This window comes from Daldinia childiae, assembly GCF_008694065.1.
Source record: "Daldinia childiae strain JS-1345 chromosome Unknown Scaffold9, whole genome shotgun sequence".
Classification (NCBI taxonomy): Eukaryota; Fungi; Ascomycota; class Sordariomycetes; order Xylariales; family Hypoxylaceae; genus Daldinia; species Daldinia childiae.
The window spans coordinates 355,851-369,905 of record NW_022984650.1 but is presented as its reverse complement, the minus strand read 5'-3'; the positions used below and the strand labels follow the sequence as shown (position 1 = coordinate 369,905).

At 45.8% G+C, this 14,055-nt stretch overlaps 4 protein-coding genes across 4 annotated transcripts; 2 read left to right on the top strand and 2 right to left on the bottom strand.

The window, feature by feature from the left end:
- Nucleotides 1–4,006: 4,006 nt before the first annotated feature.
- On the top strand, nt 4,007–6,357 carry GL218_07340 (Xyloglucanase; the record flags this gene model as incomplete). Its single annotated transcript, XM_033584090.1, has 3 exons — nt 4,007–4,320; nt 4,378–5,164; nt 5,221–6,357. 3 exons carry the CDS (start codon nt 4,007–4,009, stop codon nt 6,355–6,357), a joined length of 2,238 nt encoding a protein of 745 aa, XP_033432471.1.
- A 1,870-nt stretch (nt 6,358–8,227) lies between these two features.
- Nucleotides 8,228–9,013, bottom strand: GL218_07339 (Mediator of RNA polymerase II transcription subunit 7; the record flags this gene model as incomplete). The annotated part of the gene is made up of 2 exons (XM_033584089.1): nt 8,228–8,527; nt 8,591–9,013. 2 exons carry the CDS (start codon nt 9,011–9,013, stop codon nt 8,228–8,230), a joined length of 723 nt encoding a protein of 240 aa, XP_033432708.1.
- A 1,695-nt stretch (nt 9,014–10,708) lies between these two features.
- On the top strand, nt 10,709–11,818 carry GL218_07338 (uncharacterized protein; the record flags this gene model as incomplete). The annotated part of the gene is made up of 1 exon (XM_033584088.1): nt 10,709–11,818. The coding sequence occupies one exon, from the start codon at nt 10,709–10,711 to the stop codon at nt 11,816–11,818; it is 1,110 nt and encodes a 369-aa protein (XP_033432709.1).
- A 568-nt stretch (nt 11,819–12,386) lies between these two features.
- On the bottom strand, nt 12,387–13,758 carry GL218_07337 (F-box domain-containing protein; the record flags this gene model as incomplete). The annotated part of the gene is made up of 2 exons (XM_033584087.1): nt 12,387–12,899; nt 13,210–13,758. The coding sequence occupies 2 exons, from the start codon at nt 13,756–13,758 to the stop codon at nt 12,387–12,389; spliced, it is 1,062 nt and encodes a 353-aa protein (XP_033432700.1).
- Between the last annotated feature and the right edge of the window lie 297 nt (nt 13,759–14,055).

Below are 14,055 nucleotides of genomic sequence, written 5' to 3'. Positions count from 1 at the left end.
ATAATTCAGGTTGCACGTGACTACGACTAAAATTGATCCCAATGCGGCTAAAAATAATCTTTTATTTTTTAATATATTTTTAAATAACTTTATATATATAATATTTGAAATTTTATAAAAATTATTTTTATTTAAATTAAAAATTTATAAATTTAATAAAAAAAGAAATAAAATTTTTATAATTTATTTCGTAAATTTATATTTATTTTTATATTTTATATTAAATAACATATTAAATTTTCATTTTAATTTTATTTAAATTTGATAATAAATTACGTAATCTTTTGCTTTAATTAATAAATATTTTCATGATTTTTTTTTATATTTATTCGTTAAGTTATTTATATATATAACTAAAATCTAATAAATATTTTTTTTTATTTCATTATTTCATTATGGCGTTGTGGCTTTGTATGGTTTATGTCACGTGGAAAGTGGATGGGTTGGCACTTTATTAAATTTTACCTGGCACTTTAACGTTACTGCTTTATCTTTAGCAAGGGCCAAATCGCTGGGACACCGTGCACTCAACGTGCAGGATGAGTTTTTATCACGGATTATCTAATGCTTCTACATTTGCACAAATCGTAATTTTGCAAACAGTTCGGTGCCAAGGTCAAATTCCGATAAACCAAGTAGTTCAAGCAAGTAAAACACGGGTTTATTTCAATGTTTACCTATCTTACTGAGCTTCCTCGTCTAGATGATAAATAGAGCAGAGCATAGAGTACAGAGTTTCCTTGTATGGTGACCCTTTCTAAGCCCTTGAGCCAGTTTCTCAGGCGTTGGTCGTCTTTTTTTTCATAGCCACCGAATTCAAAAGTAAGGCATCACCGCCACCCCTCCTTTCCTGCTCCAGCCCATATGACTCCCGGCCGCCACCTGCACTCCGTTTTGTCACCGGACGCTCCGTTCATCCACCCCCACACTATGCCCGTTTTAAGACGGCCACCGGTCGCCCATCCATTTCATTTACTTTCCCCTTATTATGCCCTACCCTATCTTGCCCTCATCTACCTGCCTACCACTAGGGTTACTAGGCTTAATGTTAAAGGCCAACAGTGAAATTCTACCAAAACGAGCCCTAGGCGAATATTACACTAGAACTGACCAGCGTTACACAGGCTCACGCAGCTAGAACACTTCACCTCTCTCTTCTCTACTTAATGAACAACATATACTTTCATTTGTCTACATCACGCACATCACCTATGAGTTATACTTCACGCTAGTAGCGAGGAAAGGAAAGATAGGACTCTCGTTAATTCCTTTGTAGCGCGGCACAGCTTATACTACACTACAAGAAGTTAAATAAGCAATCACTTTCAAAAGTCGTTAGTGAAATACACTTAGCTACCTAATCTTTTAATAATTAAGATGCTATTTGAGTATGATTAATGTTTAGAGGTTAAGGGATATTGTGCTAAGGAATATGCTGGTCACTTCCTGGCGGCGTACTTGGCTGTACCCCTACAACGTCACTTTAATTCTTGATAGACTTCTACGAGTATCATAGTTGCTATAATTTATAATTAACTTATGAAGATATACTGTATTTGGTTCAATAGATATATCGCAATGACAACCAGTTTTCAATGAGTATGTTGTTTCACTTTCTAATATATTACTTAGTCAGGGTTGTTCATTGTCCAGACATGCACTTTTATCAGCGATGAATCGAGTCTTCATAATCACAATAAAGTCGATCAGTTTCTACCCGTTTATCATTTATTGCTTCGGTTATTTCGTCGCTTTCGCTTTCCTTATCGTTCTCAAATAATTCATAGTTTGCATAGGTGATACCCAGATTTGCATAGCAAACGTAGTGGTCTTACATTTCTTATTCCTGATCATGAAGCCCCTGATGAAAGAAACCTCTACCAATTAAAGCGTGCTTACTCTATAGCCCAACCAGGCAAATTTATCCCCCAGTCGTACCATGGACACTTATCATAGCGGCCTCGAGTGCTTCCATCATAATGACAGATCTCTTTGCTAGCTGTCTTGTTTCCTGCTGCAGATGCGGTCTTGGGTGAATGCCGTAGAGCGATGATGAGTCGTGCTAACCTCATCTGACAAATGTGGTAGTGGGGGATTCGTTGTGCAGCTTCGATACACAACTCCCATAATGTTAAGAGATCTCCTGATAGTCCTTCTGGATCTGATGTGTCTGGAAGTAGGACTATGATGTCCTTTGCTGCATTAGTCAAGCTCAAGCTATCTTCTGATTCATCTCCAGTTTGAAGATATCGGCGGAAGATATCGGCAGAAAATGTTGACTAATTTGGTTTCGAATTTAGTAAGTATAACACCGGCGGGCGATTGCTCTTCCGGGAGGTTATCGACGTTTTCAAAGAAGAATGTTAGGCGTTCCATCGTAGTGTATGCGGGCAAATGATGTTGTGGATGTGTAATAGAGATGCGTGGAATCGCGAGAATAAATGCCCTAGGAAGATGCAGAGGCCTATAGTGACATCAAATAGAAATACGAACTTCACTCTCTAGCTAACATATAGCAAGGCGTAATAGATTCTACTATACAATTGGAAGATGGTAAACCCCACATCAGGCGATTCGCTGAGAAATCCGCCTGACGTGGTATAGCCGCCGTTGTAATACCTACGTGCATGCTTACATACGTCGTATTTCATATGCGCATTCATCTCTATTAGGAACTGAGGTTGTGATTGACGCCGGTAGCCGCCGAGCCTCAAGCGCCCGGGTTTCATATCATTAGAAAGAACCAACATTCAAAGCTATCACGATGTATTCATAGACGAGATATATAGGTTAGGTAGGTACCTAGGCATGCGCCGGAGAGAGGTGTAGTTTAGGATCGTGTGACTTTAGAATGTTGAAATATATTGTACTGTATTACACCTACCTGTGTAGAAATATGATAATATGGTCCTGCTATCTTAATACATATGTGCATGTGGTCCTGGTACTCTCATTATTAACATGATATAGTACTACAATGCTCATGCAATCTACACTGTCAGTAATAAATAACGTCGGAGGCAAAAGATTGACTGACCGTTACTAGACAATTGCAATTATTATTAATGGCCACCTTGATTCCAAGGTCTTTTTAATATTATAATTAGAGTTGTTATATTTTCAACTGATACAGCAACCAATAAACAATGTATAAGTCCTAACGTCCTAAAAGGTAGTCACATTAAAAGTATGACATATCTTAACATTCTGAATCAAACTACTGACTTTAATAGCTTCGTAAAAATACAGCTCTGTCAAAGAATCGATGTAAGTACAGAAGGGTATATCAAACCATCGTTATGAGAAGAGTTTATCGAATCAATATGATAGAACAATATAAAACGCCCTCGCCTTTTCCTGTCGCTAAGATGTTTAATAATAACACATCAAGGGTTATATGTGAACGTTACCTCTCACCACGGAATCGTAAGTATAAATAATCCCATAAGTTAAAGATCTCAAGGCAACGTAATAGTATAAGATGAGTCTTAGCATGCGAGTCGGATTATCGAGCCTAGGTCCGTCGAACACTACGCATAAGTCCTGAACGGACTAGGGGAACCCAACTACGGAAGCTAAACCTCCCTGCCGAATCGGGACGAATCATCGGGAGCGTAGGCATTCTATTCGCGGGAAAATTGATCGGGGACATGATGCGTATCCACATATTCCCCCCCCGTCGTAGCTCGACCATCCGCCGTCTTGCGAATGAGGCATCCAGCGCGGGGCGGTGGGCCATGGACCAACACGAGGAAATAATGTCGACTCACGATATCATCTGAGTTCTAGAAGCGATTTGCCTATTTGGTGTTTTTTTCTGGCGCCATGGCATTCCGGAATCGTCGGTGTGGGGTGACATCGGCCCCCCTGACTCGCGTATGTAGGTACAAATTGCGTATAAATGAAGATAAATAAATACCCACAGATACCCGTACCACGAAGAAAACTTGCTACGTACCTACATAGAGCCGCTTACCCTCTAGATAGACGACTACTGGTTTTAGCGATGAGATTCTTCGCAACAGTACAGCTGCTCGCAGCGGCTGCCGAGGCCGCCTTCACGTGGCAAAATGTGAAGATTGGCGGCGGCGGCGGGTTCGTCCCTGGTATCGTCTTCCATCCGACGGTTAAGGGTGTCGCATATGCCCGGACGGACATCGGTGGCCTATATCGGCTTAATAAGGACGATTCGTGGACTGCTGTCACGGACGGCATCACGGACCATGACAATTGGCATAATTGGGGCGTTGATGCTCTTGCTCTTGATCCGCAGAACGAGAACGTGGTATACGCTGCTGTTGGCATGTATACAAACGACTGGTATGTCGTTACGCTTGGAACTATTTCTTAACCTTGGAGCCACTAATACTAGACTAGGGACCCGAAATCTGGCTCCATAATCCGCAGTAGCGATAAAGGGGCTACATGGAAGACGACTAGCCTTCCCTTTAAGGTCGGTGGAAATATGCCTGGTCGGGGGATGGGCGAGCGTCTTGCCGTTGACCCGGCCAACTCCAAGATCTTGTACTTCGGAGCCCGTAGCGGCAATGGATTGTGGAAGAGTACAGATAGTGGCGCGACATTTACCAAAGTGTCCTCGTTTACAGCTGCAGGGACATTTATTCCCGACCCTAATGATGTTGGTGGATATAATGGGGACAAGCAAGGACTAGCATTTGTAACGTTCGACTCTACGAGCGGCACAACAAGCGGCGCTACTAAGAGAATCTTCGTCGGTACAGCGGACAACACTACCGCAAGCGTCTATGTCTCCGAGGATGCGGGTACCACGTGGAATCCGGTAAAGGGGCAGCCTGGCACTTATTTCCCCCACAAGTGTACCCTCCAGCCGAAAGAGAAAGCGCTGTATCTTACATACAGTGATGGCACGGGCCCATACGACGGGACCTTGGGTGCAGTATATCGATATGACATCTCTGCGGGCACGTGGAAAGACATCACGCCGGTCTCTGGCGGTGATCTGTATTTTGGTTTCGGTGGGCTTGGCGTAGACATGCAGAAACCTGGAACGATTGTCGTGGCGAGCTTGAACTCGTGGTACCCGGACGCGCAGATATTTAGGTCAACCGATTCGGGAGCCACTTGGTCTAAGATCTGGGCATGGGCCAACTACCCGGACATGAACCTTTACTACGGACTCACAGTAAGTAATTTGGTGAGATACCGAAGAGAAAGGTGTACTGATACTGGCCTTTGTAGACTTCTAAAGCCCCATGGATTAAGACGGGGTTTATTGACACGGACACAAAGGATCTCGGATGGATGATAGAGGCATTGGTCATTAATCCTCTTGACAGCGATCATTGGCTGTATTCTACCGGGTTGACGGTATTCGGCGGCCACGATTTGACAAAATGGGACACCGCCCATAACGTCTCAATCCAGTCGCTCGCCGACGGTATAGAAGAATTCGCCGTTCAGGACCTTGCTTCGCCACCTGGAGGAAGCGAGTTACTAGCAGCTGTAGGTGACGATAGCGGATTTACGTTCAAAGATGCAGCCAGTCTAAAGACCTCTCCGAAGACACCTTGGATGAATCCCATCTGGTCGACATCTTCAAGTGTGGACTACGCCGGAGCCTCGGTGAAGAATATCGTTCGTATTGGCAACTCGGCTGGATCACAACAGGTCGCAGTATCAAGCGACGGCGGAGCGAGTTGGAATGTGTATTCTGGCGCGGACAATAATATGAACGGCGGCATAGTAGCTTATTCTGCTAAGGCGGACACGGTGCTCTGGTCGACATCTACAAACGGCGTGCAGCGTTCCCAGAATCAAGGCACCTTTTCAGCAGTCTCTAGTCTCCCCTCAAGCGCTATAATTGCGTCGGACAAGCAGAACAATACGGTTTTCTACGGCGGTTCCGCAGCCAACTTTTATGTTAGCACCAACACCGGGACATCGTTTGCGAAAGCCGGGTCTTTGGGCAGCGCCACTGCAGTCCGTGACATCGCAGCTCATCCGACGAAGGCTGGTGATGTTTGGGTATCAACCGACGCGGGAATTTTCCACTCGACAAACTATGGATCTTCCTTTACACAGGTCTCCACAAGCCTTAAGAATACCTATCAAATCGCGCTCGGACGGGGCTCAGGCACGACCTGGAATGTATACGCGTTTGGTACAGGTTCTGCCGGAGCCAAGCTATATGGCAGTGCAGATGATGGGGCTTCTTGGACTGACATTCAGGGTAGTCAAGGATTTGGTTCCATTGATAGCTGTAAACTTGCTGGTAGTGGAAACACAGCGGGACAAGTCTACGTTGGAACGAATGGACGCGGAGTCTTGTATGCCTCCGGCACGATTAAAAAACGTTCAACGATGTTTAACGTATAGTCTTCATTTTGTTCTAATTCAACTAGAATCAACTCCGTTTCCCCAATTTATGGCATTTGACAATATATTAATTGTATCTATTGGGAAGACCCAAGTCCCTGTAACTACATGCATTTTCATATGCAACAGTACATAGATTTGGAAAAATCAATAGGCTTGTTCCCTACCACCATTATTTCGAATATCCCGCATTCTATTGTACATTGACGACGCAAGGGTCATCAATCGATCCTCAGGAATGGCATCCCAGGCCCTGAGAATGGCTTCTTTTAATTCCTGAGACCTCCAAATCCTTATGTTGTCATTCAATTCAAGCCAGTTTTTCACCCAGGTCAATATATTCTCAACGGGATTCAAATCGGGACTAATAGGTAGCCACGCAATAGTATAAGTCTCGGGACAATCCGTGCATTTTAATGTATTTGTTCTATATGGGCTGGCACGCTTTTTTCGTGATAGAGGGCCAGTGAGGGCCCTTTGAATTTGGCTATGCGTAAATCCGGTCCATTTTGACAAGTCCATGTACGTCAACTTAGGGTGGTATTTCTTCAAAACTTGTACCTCGTGCCGTTGATCACTCGTAAGCTCCTTTGCCTTTTTTCTCGTGTTCTCGGCGGTCTTATATCGCCAATGAGGAGGTCGATTCGCTTCTACGGGTTGGAGAGGCCGGGGAGCCTGTTGCCGTTCAACAAGTCTTTCAGCAGGCTCAATCTTCGGCGATGTGACTACTAGTCGTTGACGATATACCCGGGCGACCTGTTCTTGTAGATCCATTTTATTTTATTTTAAAGTAAAATAGGGGTGCGAATAGCCTCAAAACTGCCGGCAGGAGAATCGTAGTGATAAAAAGGTTAGTTAGGTAGGTAAGTATGCACCTAAACCTAGCGGTTCCTGAAAGATATTAAGAATTTGTACCTTTGCATATTAAATTAGGTGGCTTGTTACTTATCCATAATAGTAAATAGATATAGGATGGTGGGGGCCACTAAGTTGCAAGATTGTTTTGGTGACGCGTTTGATAGGCTAGCCACAGAGGCGCTGTTATAACTTATGACGAAGCTTCTTCTTGGCTTTTCCTTGCTTTAGTTTCATTTTCCATCAGATTAATGCTTGTAAGGTAGGTACGTACTCACTGCACAGCCATTGGGAGTGCATGTGTTGCTGGCAAAGGAATGAAAGTAGACAACTAGGACAAAGTCTTTAAAACCTAACTAAACCTACTTCTAACTTATAATTCCACATAGTTACTAAATCATCATACTCATAACTAAAGAAAGTATTAGAGCACGCCAATCTAAAATACATCAATCTATCAACTGGTACGCGACCCACTCCATTACCTATTATCCCTAGGAGGAGAGCTAAAATATTATTATAACAGATAACTCGATAATTCATTAACCATGGCTTGTGGCTCGTCTCACTCCCTCGTCAACCGTAACGGCCCTGGCAGCGCCGCATCATCGACTTTCGAGAAAATCATCAAACCCGCCGATGCTACAGGAGGCAAGACTAGATGTATTGACTGTGGAGATTTTGAATGTTGCTGTATCCCTATACCTTGCACTGTTATGTGAGGAAACGAGATTCGGTGGTAGATGCCATATAAAGACACGATTTACGAGGCGTTGTTAAACACGAACTTGCGTTTTGCAGGAACTGGGTTGATTTCACTTGACGATGCAGCACTAGGAGTATTCTTCATAGGATTAAATCAATGCATTTTCCTCAAGCGCATTCCCGCCTTTCCTATCGAGATGGGTATCAATACCAACGCGCTTATCCATTATAAACACCCTGACACCAAGCCATAATCCATAAACAATCCATAACGACAGGTAACTAGAAAAGTAGTATGTGGCGTCCCTTTCTAGAGATCTCTGGCGACTGACGCCCACGTCTCTCTTTGGTAGTTCCATGATTCCGTCTTTTTAGACGTTGTTAACTTGTCGACAAGTTCATATTCGATCTTTAAACTCCCCAGGCCTTCCATGATACGTTCAGCCTTATCCTTAGCGTCCCGGATCGCGTTCGTCTCGGCTCGCGTACGGTCCAACTGCGCCTGCATCATAGAGATCAGCGACTCGCGGGCTTGGTGGGGTCGGTATTCGTTGATAAGATGGTGAAAGTTGAGAAACAGGTGGCGCATGTCTTGGGTCTTCTCTTCGGCCTATGGAATTCATGTTAGAGACAATATCGTAAATATGATTCTACTATAAATGCAATAACGTACAGCTTCAGGATTGATAGCTAGCAATCCCGTAAGTTCCAGGAAGTTTAGTAGTAATGATTTGGCCAATCTCTTGAGGATCAGTGCACGATCAAAGTGTTTGCCATCTTGATCCCTCTCATCTGGATTCGGAAATAGCGGCTTAATGTCCGTATCCTCAAGTCGGGGAAGCTCATCCTTTAATTTATAGGTATCTCCAAAGACTCTCCATACCCCATCCGTGGGTTCTAGTGGTGGCTGTAGATTACGTAGCTCGCGAGGTAAGCCCTGAAGGCGCACTTTCGAGGCATCGTCAAGTCCCTCTTTTTCTGCTTCTCTCTTGCGTAGCTCGTCAATACGTGCAAGGTTCTCGGGGGTAAAGTCGCGCCAGAAGGGAGGCGGCGGCGGCCAAGTTGATGAAACCAGGACTTGGTCCTCTTCCTCCATTACGTTGTCGGCTACGGTCACGGATAGATTATAGTATATTAAACTAATAAGTTAAAATAAGTAATGGAGGCTATGTGGATGGGATGTGTTAATTGGAGTAGGTAGAAAAGAAGGCGTGCATTATTGTATTTTTTAGGTTCATTTCTAAGCTTTGAAGAGAGGCAAGCTATGTTAGGTACCTAACCTAGGTAAGCAGCCTCGCTCATTTAGTTATGGCGCAGTCTTAACATTTTCCTTCGAGAAAAGCATCATATATTATATTCAAAATAGTCACTTTAAAAATCGGAAAAAATAACTAAAGCTGATAAGTGTCTAAATTGGCTTCTTAGAAATAACATGATATATATTTTAAACAGCTTTCGGTTGTTTTTGCCAATATAATCGTTGATTATTCAAGAAAGTTAATAAAATCAAAATGCCAAGACTGCGCCATCAATTTTCTCTCCAGACTGGTAAGTCTTATCGATTAGATTAAGTATGCCTTACATTTATGAAATTCAAATCCGCCCAAAACTCGACTTATTCCAGGATGCAACCAATCAACGTCTCTGTAAAACGCACCAATAAACTACCTTTCCCGGTGATTTTCAAACCCTAAAACGGCAATTATATTTCTTAATTCGATATAACTTCTATAGATAATAAGTTCGACATAATAGGTAGGTAGGAAAAAAAAAAAAGAAATATATCCTTCGTAAACTTAAGATATAATAACATGGGTCATATGTTATATGACGCTTGTGGTGTTGGCGCGCTTGCGCGGACGGGGGAAAGCAGCTAGTGTTACGGCCGCTGGCACTATTACTATCGACAAAATGTCTTATAAGAGACTCTATAGAATATGTTAGTATACTCAAGCGGGTCGGAGCTCGAGCTAATCTTGAGGATAGGCTATTAATGAAAAGTAAAAGGCTTTATTGTTTGACTTTGAACTGATATTCGAAATCTTGTTTGCTTTAACGCTTGAACTCTAGAAAATGACAAGGAAGTACGAAATACGGATGTCCCTTTTAAAAGTTTTTACCGTAGGGAACTCCTGTCAAGATTGTCGCCAGCTGTCTGATTAGGTACTTGGCTAGCAACTATCAGGTAACTACCTAACCTAGGTAGGTAATTTAAAAATGTATACATTAGGTATTATCCCTTAGGTTTACTACTGGGTTTTATAGTAGTTAGAGTAAAATAAGATATAACTACATGCTAAATAGGTGAGTAGTTATTGCCAAGCTTGGTCAAAGCTCACCGGGGGGGGGGGGGGGGGGGGGGGGAGGAGAGAGGTAGGTCCCTATGGTAAAACTTTTGAAAGGGACATCCGTACATCAGTACCTAGGTACCAATTATGTAAAATTCAAGTACTCCGCAATTGGAGCTTCAATCGGGGGGAGATCCATCCAAGTGCGGGGCATTTTAGAAGCTTCCCTTGTGGCTGAACCTTACCCTTACACATACAGCGGGAGCTAAGGTAATCCGGCATCTCTAAGGTCAGTCCGCCTCATTAAAGACCAAAACCACTAAGGAGCAGCCACAAAACGATCATCACGACAATCCCTAAAACTACGTGTGCCCTCTCTAAATCCGAAAAAAAGTTATACTCGAAGCTATTCACAGATTTACAACCAGTATTCTGAGATTTGCTAGCCAACTTACTCCTCCCCTACGAGACTACTACTCATATCGGCAACACCAACGGCCGCAATGGCAGACGCCCGAGCCCTGCTTCGCGCTCACCGCGCCGAGAACCGTATCAAGCATCCCCATGCCGCATACTCGGATGCCGGAAAACTACTATGCAAGCTATGTCACGAGCCCGTAAAGACAGAGGCCATATGGGAAAGCCATATCCGAAGCCCGAACCACAGGAAGAGAGTACAGGCACTACAGAGCAACCTCTCCGAGCAACCACAGGCGGTATCTTCGACCGACGGGGGTAACGGCAAGCGGAAACACGACGACGTGGACGAAGGCATATCCGATGTAGACGGCGATGCGGAAGAGGCAATACGGAAAAAGCGTAGTAAGCCCGACCTGGCCTTATCCACGAGCAGCGGCGGTGAGAAGAGGCAGTCGCCCCCAGAGCTATCGAGGCGGACTTCACACCCACCCGTGCAGGGAGTCGAGATCGCGATACCGTCGCGACCCGCCACCCCAGCCGCCGGTTCCAACTCCGCGACCTCGACGCCCAAGGGCGCCCCCTTCGGCCGCTCACCGCTCATCGGCTCCGAAACCACATCTACACCTACATCCACGCCCTCGAACCTGCCCATCTCGACGCAATCTCTCTCTGTACCATCCTCCACAACGACCACCGCCGCCCTGCCCCAAGCCCAACCATCCAACGGCGCTGTAGACGAGGCCGAATGGGCCGCCTTCGAAGCCGAGCTAGCCGCCGAACCCGCGCCAGCACCCGGTCCACAAGGCTACTCCGCCGACGCCACCATCTCAGCGCCAGCCATGACCGCCGCCCAGATCGCCGCCAAGTCGCAGGAGGAAGAGAACGAGCGACGGAAGCACTTCGTGGACGCGCAAATCGCCGACGAGCGGGAAGACGCGACGCGTGCGCTAGAGGCCGAGTTTGAAGAAATGGAAGAGCTAGAAGGGCGCGTGCGGCGACTCAAAGAACGCCGAGAGCAGCTACGCAAGGGTAGCGTGGCGAATCTCCGCAGTGCTGCCGCGAATGATGACGTAGTCATGGCTAAGAGCCCGGCGGACGGCAAGGAGAACAATGACTCCAGTATACCTGAAGAAGACGAGGACGAGGACGAGGATGACGAAGACGATGATTGGGATGCATTTCGACTTCGGTAGGCCGGGAGGCACGAAATTAAGAATTTGTATAAAGGAGGGATGATGACGAGACATAATAATATTGGACCCGACTTCAGCTTGATTAATAGGAAAAAGGAGTACTACCTTGCATAGGGCCACGACGGCGTTATTCTGAGCATAAGGGCTAATGAATTCAAAAAGGTGAGAGCATCTAGGGAGTTGCATTTATTTAGGACCCGGCATTAGATACATAATTGCTTCTTATATTGATGTAACTACATACAATATTGTATGATAAGGGAGACAGACAACTCCCCAAAAAGAAACTGAACCCCAATTGAAATATCCCCGGAACACCTAGTCATTAAAGTTACATCATTCAAAAAGAGTCATCAAAGCGCTATGTCCTCTGCGGAAATAGCAGAGCTTAGTTCACCTGTAATAAAAAGTGCTCTCACTAATGAGCTCTTACCTTCGTTAGCCGTACGATATTCGTCAATCCAAATTAGGTGTGTAGGTGTGATTTGTAAAGGTAGATGTCGACATCTATCGGCCAGAGACAGGTAGCAATAGGCGTCGGACGGAATCTGGCCTTTAAAAGGGTAAGTCAGGTACCCCATCCCATGCCCGGCGCATCGTCATTATCACTTCCTACGCGTTCCCAAAACTTCCTAAGTCGCCATACCCTCCCGACACCGGCACGCTCCTCCCATTTCTTGACCCCTTCGCTTCTTTCCCGCACCTCGCCGCGCCAGACAGCTCCGACCCATCGCCGGAGGCCATCCTTGAGCTTCTCCTTCTCAACAGCGCGCTTCTTAGCAATGAGACCAGGCGCTACACTGCTCTCTACGACTTCTGGCGGAAGCACGCCGCGCTGCACCAGAGACTCGGCGGAGGGCCGGAGCGGCAAGCTGCGTGACAGCCGGATTGATACGAGGCTGCGCGCTAGCCGCCGTGAGATCTGCGTCGTGTGTGTTAGGAAGATGTGGCGGGAGATGAGCTCCGTGAGGGTAGGCCGCGAGGGTGAAGTTAAAAGGGGCGGAAGTGATAGGCGGGCACGCCGGAGGCGAAGGGTGTGCAAGATAGGGTGTAAGGACAGAGTCCTAAAGTGATGATTAATCTACCTCTACCGTTAGTATAGTATGATCTACGAAGCATTATATCATTTGAGGGGATTGGTATTTGTGGAGGATAGGAAACCAATAGAAAGGGCATATTAAACCGATATCGACGCGCGGCTACGTTTCAACGGAGCCTTTGCGCGAGAAGAATACGAATATGAGAATAATGGCTCATAGCTAGGTTGCATGCGGGAGTGAAACCTAGGGGTCTCCAACCCGTATAAAGCCTTAACCAAGAGGACGTCGGCGTATAAGCCGAATACTATATCGACATCATGAATATGTATAAGCCAAAGGACAACAACATACCCTGGAAATGGCTAGTAGATCGCTCACGTCTAAGAAGGTGAGTATATGCGTCAAGATCTCATTCGGTAGGCCGTCCAAACTCAGCAAGTCCCACCCCCAGCGCAACAAGGTCGACCCTCTTGTCACCATGACATCTACTAATCTTTCCCTATAAGGGCCCTTTCTAGACGTAGATGACGCATTAGACGTAGATAGAGGCGGCCTCGACGATGAAGCCGCCGTACCTAGCGATAACCATGAAACATGCACAACTTGACCCGTGGATGGTCGAATTCCGTCATAGAGCATTCCATAGTGAGTTTCTAGGCGGTCGGAGTTCAAAGAACCCGCAACTAAGGCACCTGGTTGGGCATCAACAGTGGTGACCGTTCTCGAGACCGGCTCCCGTGAGGTAGTATCGCCACTCTCGGCAGCCGGCGGCGAGAAAGGTAAAGACGCATGCGGCACCAGCGTCGTGGTGTGACTTGACGTGACCAAGGTCAGATCGTAGGCCCTAGTGACGAGATGCTGTCCCAAGTCGGCTTCCCTGCGGGTTGGATGTTCCGACATGTTTACAGCCTAGCCGAGATGGGAGGTGCCAGGTAGCAACAGTGATGAAGTGGCAGTAGGGATAGCTTTCCTCTGCTATGTGTATCTCCGACGAAGCACAGAGTAGGATGAGAACTGTATACTGTACAAGGTCAGTCCTCGGTGAGAGATTGCGTGAATATATGCCGCAGGACAACAGCAAGACACGATGGTAAGTGTCAGCCGCCGTGTCTTATGCCAGTTCGATAAGATCCGAGCTCCCCGAGTGGTCGGAGACGCCAAACCGCTAGAATAAGCAATATGATAAAAAGGTAGGCA